At 64.4% G+C, this 7,805-nt stretch overlaps 1 protein-coding gene across 2 annotated transcripts; it reads left to right on the top strand.

Annotated features, from left to right (window-relative positions):
• Nucleotides 1–2,996: 2,996 nt before the first annotated feature.
• On the top strand, nucleotides 2,997–7,270 carry SOHLH1 (spermatogenesis and oogenesis specific basic helix-loop-helix 1). 2 transcript variants are annotated; one of them, XM_089912595.1, is made up of 7 exons: nucleotides 2,997–3,270; nucleotides 3,705–3,851; nucleotides 4,308–4,436; nucleotides 4,519–4,616; nucleotides 5,231–5,408; nucleotides 5,899–5,969; nucleotides 6,574–7,270. In XM_089912595.1, exons 1-7 carry the CDS (start codon nucleotides 3,059–3,061, stop codon nucleotides 6,789–6,791), a joined length of 1,053 nt encoding a protein of 350 aa, XP_089768721.1. In that variant the 5' UTR covers nucleotides 2,997–3,058; the 3' UTR covers nucleotides 6,792–7,270. The 2 variants fall into 2 exon arrangements, with proteins under 2 accessions (XP_089768721.1, XP_089768722.1); XM_089912596.1 differs by having other exon boundaries at nucleotides 3,705–3,852; nucleotides 4,327–4,430; nucleotides 4,519–4,573; nucleotides 5,203–5,408.
• The last annotated feature ends 535 nt before the right edge of the window (nucleotides 7,271–7,805 follow it).

The raw sequence follows: 7,805 nt of genomic DNA, 5'->3' as shown, positions 1-7,805 counted from the left end.
GCAAAGGCATGGCTTGCCCCCAAGTCCCCAGAAGGAGTGCAGCTTGTCCCCAGGCTCACCCTCAGTCTTACCTCTTGGGCACTTTCCCTACTTCCTCCTCAGAGGATGCTGCTGCTGCAAGAGTGCCACCCACCCCTGGCCCCCAGCAGGTCTCTGCCCTCCCCCAGGACTCCTGCCAGGGTGTGTCCATCTTGTGGGCCCCTTGGAGGTGCCCTCTGGCTGGCTGGTCAACGAGATGACTGGCATGCTGTCAGTGACGGGAAACTCTGGCAAGCCCGGTAACATTCCTGAGAGCTTCAGGGAGACCAAAACTTGGCCCCTCTCTACCACGTAGGAGCCAAGCCCCAGAACAATGGCGTGTCCATCCCTCCCCAGCCAGGAGCAGGAAGGGGAGAGAGCCCCAGGCCCTGGCTTCCAGCCCACCTGCTCCAGCAAGGCAGCCCGGCAGATGGGATCTCTCCGCCAAAGCCCCCCACTGTGCCCCTGGACACCCAGGCCAACATGCTCTGTGGGGTCTGCTCTGGCACTGCCCTCTCTTGGGCACTGGGGACCCTCCCAGGGCAAGGAGCCAGGCTTCTCGCACCTCCCGTAAATGCCGGGCCGTACGTGCTGGCAGAACCGGCCATCCCCAGCCTTCCCTGGACTCAACACAGAAGCCAGGCTGTGGGCTGCGCAGGACTGGACAGCAGAGGCCCTGGAGCGCCCCCTTCTGTCGGGAGTGCGGGCCTAGCACATGGGCCCTGGCCTCCTGGCTCCCTAACCTGACCTCCGGCCCACCCATCCTCACAGCATCACCCTCGATCGCCAGGCGACTTCTGTCCCCCGCCCAGCCCTCCCTTTATCCCAGGCCCGGCCTCCTGGGGTTCTGCCGCCTCTCCTGTATGGCCTGACTCCACGTGCAACACGTTACTGCCCCCACCAGTCCCCCAGCATCTGACCTGCGGCCCCAGCCTGGGCTGGCCAGCCCTCCCCCATGCCACCTTCAGGACTCAGCTGAGCAGAGTGGAGACGCGGGCCCAGGCCCTCAAGTGGCAGGACCTCCCACGGCTGCACTTCGCCCATCTCTGGGTGCTCCCGCCGCCCAAAGCCCCAACCCAGGACGCCCACCTGCAGCCCTGGGCCCCTCCTCGGTTGGAGACAGGTTTCCTGCTTCCCCAGGGGCAGGGGCTCTGCTCTGTCACCTGGTTCCGTCCCAGGCCCAGCACCTGGGGCGCACTTTGACCACCGCAGTGACACCTGCCCCAGCTCCCTCTTGCCTCGCTTCCCTGTGAACTCGCCCAGCAACTGCCTCCCACGCCCACAGCAGCCCACAGCACTGCTCTGAAGTCCTCCTGACTGAAATAGAGCTTTAGTACCCTCCCCTCCCCTTAAAGGTCCACCTCCCTGAAAAAGGACCAGTCTCCACTTTCCCCTTTCTCCCTCCCTTCCTTCCATCACTCCTCCAACAAAGCCCCGGTGGGCTTCGTGTCCAGCACTGGGACGGCCCCTGGAGACCCGGCGAGGTGTGCACAGACCTGGAACCACTCACACTGTGCACTAAAAGCGGGCCGAGTGAGGTGTTTTGGGAGCCCCCTGCCCAGAAGCTGCTGGAGACGGGGGCTTCGTGGAGGGAGTCTGCATCTGGAGGTGGGGGGCGGGGAGGGAGAGCAGGAGCGAAGGCCTGTGTGAGGGCAGAGCCAGGGCTCAGCCCCGAGAATGAAGGTCCGGGCCTGGGGCAGGCAGGGGGCAGGCGTGGGAGAGGCAGGAAGGCCAGCCAGCCTTCAGGCAAGCTCGGGTGCTAGGAAAGGCACAGAGAGGGTGCGTGGGATCGGAGACAAGGCTGGGAGGCATCTGCATGCCTCCTGGCTCCTGAGTGGGCGGTGGCACTGGCTTAGGCAGAGCATCCCCTGCAAGAGGATGCCATTTGGGGGACGGGCACAAGTGAACCTTGGACCTGAAGGCCCTCAGAGGCAGGTGGGGCCCCTCTGCCCATCCTTAACCAGCCGGAGTCCCATAGATCTTGGCTGACCAGCCTCCCCGCTCCCATCTTAGCTCCCCTACCTGGGCCTCAACGTGCCCCACGGACCACACTGATCCTGAAACCTTCTCCTCCCACACCTGTAGCTCCCCGGCCCCTCTGCTCTCAGGTAAGTCCAACTCCTCCTGCCACACAGCGGATCCTACCTGCCCACCTCACCCACGTGCCAGCCCAGGGAACCGCCTGGGCTCGCGTTCTTTCCTGCTTGGGACGCTGCCCAGCTCGCTCCTGAAAACCACCTCGCCCTGAGGACACCCTCCTGCCCCTCCCTCCACAGATTCGCAGTCTACTTGGCCCCCCCAGTCGTGAGACCCTTGAGGGTAGCACCCAGCTCGGGGTTGGCACCCGGGGGCGCCCGCGGTGGGTAGGTGACGGGAGACCCCACTGAGCGGGAGCTGGGCCGACCAACCAGAAGGGGTGGAAGAAGCCCACCTACTCTGACCACCTACCCCAGCCGCCGCTTCTTTCTGGCAACTTCTCGGCGAGAGGAGCTTCACTGCACACGGGCGTGGGGCGGGGCAGAGCGCATGTGAGGGAGGCGGGGCGCGTGGGGGCGGGGCGCGCGTGGGGGGCGGGCCAGGTGCTGCCTGGGAGGGAAGCACGTGGGGGTGGGCCGAGTGCACGTGAGAGGGAGGGGCTGCAGGACGGCCTGCGCGGGGCGGGGCGCGGCGCACGTGGGGGCCCGGGCGCGTTGTTGGTCTCTCCACTAGCTCCAGCTGCGTGCCTATGGCGTTCAGGGGTCTTGCGTCAGACGCTGGGCTTCCCGGAGCCCCTGGCTCCGAGGGGTGCAGGTGAGAATTGGGGGGGGTTGCCGGAGGGGGTCAGCTGGAACGCCCCTGCCTGGGGGTGCTCGGGGTGTCCAGACCTGGCGCTTCTATCCAATTCAAATTCACCGAATCCCCGTCCCCACCCAGCTTGGCCTGCCTGGGGCAGAACCCCGACCCCCGGCCCTTTGGGGGAAAGAGGGAGGGGTGCCAAGAGGTAGGGCCCAGGGCCGTGTTCCTGGGCGACCCAGGCCTTGTCCTGCGCCCGCCTCCCAAGATGTCCATCACCGCCTCGGGGCTCCGGGGGCGTTTTCTGGGATCACAGAGCCTGGCGCTCTTGGCTTTTTTCAGCAGCGGCCCTTTCCTGCTTGGGACCCAGTTACGCTGCGAGGATCTCTGCCACGGCTCAGGCCAGGCCAAGGCCCCTGCGATGGCGAAGGGTCCAGTCTCCTGCCTCCCACGGAACGTGCTCAGCGAGAGGCAGCGCAGGTGGGGGCCGCACAGTGGGGGTGGGGGTCAGAGGAGGTCAGGTTTGTGCCCGCGAGCTGGTTTCAGGTGGCTGGGACAGGCTCGTGCCGTCTGTCGGGTAAAGGAACGCTTAGTACGTCCCCGAGGTGAATATAACACGTGCTTTTGCGGGTGGGGGTCCCAAGGGCCACCGGTGCAGCCCTTTCTTTGACCTGAAGTCCTGGGCACCTCGAGGTTGTGCATTTGCAACCGACACCTCCAGGCAGTGACGGTGCAGGCTTGGCTGCAGCCCGCGGCAAATACCTGGATAGCCTGCAGCTTGGGGTCCAGGGCCCTGGGCCAGTGTGTGTGCTGACACGATCCCTAAAGGGCTCAGGGGGTTCTGGTGGCTGCGGTGCTTTTTCCGGGTCAAGGCCAGACTGCCCCATGGCCGGTGGTCACTTCCCTGGAGGCAGGAAGCGGATCTCCTTGAGCTGTGAGCGCCTGCGGGCCCTGCTGCCCCAGTTCGATGGCCGGCGGGAAGACATGGCTTCAGTCCTGGAGATGTCAGTGCAGTTCCTCCGGCTCGCCAGCGCCCTGGTGCCCGGCTGGGAGAAGCACGCTGTGAGTTGTCCTGCGGCAGCCCTGTCAGCCCTCTGGGGAGGAGCCATGGGCATCCCCCCCTATGCCCCGGGCAGCTCTGACCACCCGGCTGCCTGGCTTCCCTCTGCCCTCTGCCTCGCACTGCCAGGGCTGCTGCAGACACGCCTCCATTTGTGCACAGCACCTCCTCCGGGAGCCCCGGGGACAAGTTCTGTTCTCCATTTATGTTCCTTGTACTTTTGCCCACGGTGTCAAGGCTGGTATGGGTAAAAGGCCCATTGCTGTGAGGTCCCCGGGCGGGCATGGCCTTCAGCCTCCCTCCCGCCCCCACCTCCCAGTCTTGAGGACACGGTCTGCACTCAGGGAGGACCTCTGGGACCCTAGGCAGGGTGGCCAGTGACGGACCACAGCCTGCTTTTTTTGTGGGTTTTCTGGTTGATGGTCTCTGTTGCGTTTTTGTGTTTATTTCCGTTTTTGGTTCTTGCTTCTTCGAAGGAGACATGGCACACGTGGCAGAAGGACGTTTTGCAGCTGGCCCTGGCGAGTCAGACCCCAGCAGGTGCCCCGGACCCCGGCGTGGGAACGTCCAGCGTGTCCATGTTAGTGTTCCTGTGGGGCCAGGGGACTCCCGGGCATGGTGTGTGCAGACTGTTCAGAGGTTTCTCCTTCTGTCTTTGCGTGCTTCAGGCAGCAGGCCTCCCCAAGCCGTGCAGCTGCGGATGTGGACGACGGTAAGGCCCCGGTGGGGGCGGCCGCAGTGCTGGGTGGGCCGCCGGCCCTGCCTGGTGAGCGTGAGTGGGCCCTTGTCCTCCCGTCGTGCCGCCCCCGACGAGGCCCCCAGGGCAGCGTGATGACTGCGCTTCCCTCATGCTGGATGTCTGCCACGGCGGTTGGTCACTGCTTGGATCACAGCTGCCAGTCTGCGAGTGCCACGGGAGGCGAGACTGTGCCTTCCCCCTCCCCTGGTGTGTTCCTCAAGGCGGGGAGGGGGTCTTGCTGTCGCCAGGGCCAGCAGCAGAGCTGGGCCCCCCAAAGAAGGTCGGGACTCAAGCTCAGGGTGTGAGGGTGCAGGGATCACACAGCACGGTGGTCTGAGGGTGGAGTCCTTGGTCAGGAATCATGGAGATGGAGGAAGAGGTGGTAGCGTGAGGGTTCCCAGGTCCGAGTCCCCCATGGTTGACCTGAGGCCGAGTCGGCATCTCCACCAGGAAGCCTCCCTGGCCCCAGGTGTCAGGTGCCTCACCTCTGGTCATCTATCTGCTCCTGGTTACCTGTTGGTTTTTTGCTCTTGAAATTCAGGGGTTCTTTATGCAGGACACAGTGGGTAGGGACTCAGGTCTTCAGGGGAGTACTGCTTTCCAGGTGGGGAAGGCTGATCCACGCCTCGCTTCCCCCACAGAGCCGCCCAGCCTGGTCCTGCGGTCTCCAGGCCTGAGTCCCTCCAGGGCCCTGAGGCCGCCCATGCTGTGGTCGCGGCAGCCACCCTCCCCGCTGGTGAGCGAAGAGTCTCAGAGCTGCTTGGGCCGGGCTGGGTCCCCAGGTCAAGGGACTGACAAGGCCATAACGCTGGATGCCAGGTGGGTGTCCCAGTGGTGTGTGCGTGACCCGCTACATGCCTTCTCCCAGCCCTGCCCGAGCTCTGCTTGGACCCACTGCCCGGGAAGTTTCTGCCCCTCACATCCTCGGTGTCTGCCTGGATGGCCCAGGCTGCTGGCCCGGTCCTGGAGCAGCCAGACCCTGCCATGTATGTGGCTTTCTAACGTGTTTCTGGAAACGCTGTTGTCTCCTTAATGGCCGTCTGTTTTGGTTGACAGTAAGCGACTTTGTGTTTTGCGAGCTCTACCAGCTGGGGCGTGGCCGGGAGCTGCTGGGGCTGGAGAGGAAGCAGCAGCGGGCTGGGCTGGCTCGGGGCAGGCAGGAGGGTGGGCTCAGGGTCCGGCTGGGAGGGCACACCCCGTTGTCTCTGAACCCACAGCTGCCTTTCAGGGCCCACGCTCTTCTCTCGAGGTGCAAGGCCTGGGGTCCACCTGGGGTGACTCAGGGTGAGGGTGTCCTTGTTGCATCCAGGTCTGTGTCGGGGTATGACGTCGAAGATGGGTCGTCCTTTCTGCTGACTGCCAGTCCTGAGTGGTGGCTGGGTGAGTGGGGGATGCTTGGCCTGGGCCACCTTCTCCTCTAGCCTGGGACAGGCTTTGGGGTCTGGGTTGGTCCTGTTGCGGGCTGGGCGGGCAGCTGGGGCTGTTGGGGAGATGGGATGGGGTCCAGCTTGCTGTGTGACACTAAGGTCCCAGTGTCTGTCTCTGAGCTCCTGTTTTTTTCTCTGCTGGTGGTTTTGGGGACCACCGGTGGGAATGACAAGTGGTGTGTGGGGAGTTATCTGTGCGCTCAAGTGCACAGCAGCACGGGGTTGCTTGTGTATGGCTGCGAGTCAGTTTCAGAGCCTTCTCCCGAGACCTCGTCCCCACAGAGGCGTCTGGATGTGCGATGAGTCCTGTCTCTGCAGGATTTGGCTTCATGGGGTGGGGGGAGCCCCTTCCTGGTTCTGGGTCCCAAGCAGGGCCGGCAGGAGTGGGCCCACCCACCTGGTCAGGGGTCCTCTGTTCCCACCTCAAGGATGAGCAGAGGGCTTCCTGGTTGGGTGGGACAGATGGGCAGAGGGGGGGCCCCCTTCTGCACACCGAGTCCACTCTGCGTGCCCTGGGGTACCTGCCTGTTCTGCTGACACGTCCCGTCTTCTTCCAGGGTCCCTGGAGGGCAGAGGCAGCAGTGCCCCTTTTCGGGTCCCCGCCAGGAGCAGCGTGCTGGACAGGGCAGAGCCCAGCTTCCTGGACGACCATGAGCCCGGCTCCCAGGACCCCCCAGATGGGCCTCTGGAGCCATGGAGCTCAGATGTGAGCTGCCCCAGCTCAGCCCTGCGGGAGGAGGTAGACAGCATCTTCCCCGACTTCTTTGCTTACTGAGGGCTGGGTCGTGCCAGGCCGCGGGGCACGGGGCCTTTGCAGCAGCTCGTGCCGCACGCTTGGGCATTGTCTTTGGGGTTTGGGCTGCAGCTGTGCTCTAATTCCAGCGAGGCTGTGGGGGGGCAGCTGGGGGAGCGGAGGCTGGATATTAAAAGAGGAAAAGCAGTGTTTCTGGAGGAAGCAAAACTTGTGTAGATTTCGTATAATTAACGCAATTCACTGGGCAGATGGTGCCGCTTCTGTTCAAAGTGCAGCCACCCCTGCCTGGGGATTTGTTCCTATGATGTTCCTGGCCTGTGGGATCCCTAAATAACCCGGCCCTGGGGCTAGGGAGGGGAGGGGTCCACAGATGGGGAATTGTGTCCTTGGTCTGCTCCCCAAGAGGCAGGCGTGGGACCCAACTCCCTGTGCCTGTGAGGCTGGTCTGAGGGGCCCCACAGAGGTCCATTGGGGAGGCCTCTTTCTGGACCAGCGGGGGCGCTTGGGAAAGGAACCACCTCTGCCTTCGAGGTGCTGGCCTTTGTGCTCCCCGTGCAGGGCCCGTTGGGGGGCGTGGGACGGAGGCCGCTTGGCTTTCGCGTCTGGACCCTCAGCTGCTCCCGTCCCCAAGGATCGGGGAGGCGCTGGCTTCCTGTGAGGAGTGACCCTGCCTGAATCCCATCACCTTTCAGTCACAGCGAAGACAGTGCCAGTCTCTGACCCAAGCTGGTCAGGGGCTCAGCCCACCCTGATCCCTGCTTGTCCCTTTCTGGAGCCCTGGGCATCTTCACCCCAGCACCCTGGGAGGGAGGCCCGGGAGCTGGGACTCAACTTGTTCAAAAGCCTGACTGAGACCCCCAGCGGGTGGGTGGACCCACCCTGACCCTTAAACTCCCCACTTAGACCTTTAGAAGGCGAGGGGCAGGACCCCACCTCGGGTGGCAGGAGGGCTCACTTGCGCTGCCTCCAGCTGGTGAAGGGGGGGTTGCTCGGAGCTGGTGTTGAGAAGGGTCCGGGGGCCCAGGCAGGCTGGCG

This window comes from Delphinapterus leucas, chromosome 6 (genome assembly GCF_059928025.1).
Source record: "Delphinapterus leucas isolate spDelLeu-1000000601 "Yukka" chromosome 6, BTC_Dleu_Yukka2, whole genome shotgun sequence".
NCBI classification, from domain to species: domain Eukaryota; kingdom Metazoa; phylum Chordata; class Mammalia; order Artiodactyla; family Monodontidae; genus Delphinapterus; species Delphinapterus leucas.
Note: the sequence above shows the minus strand (reverse complement) of the source record. Positions and strands in the feature narration are given on the sequence as shown.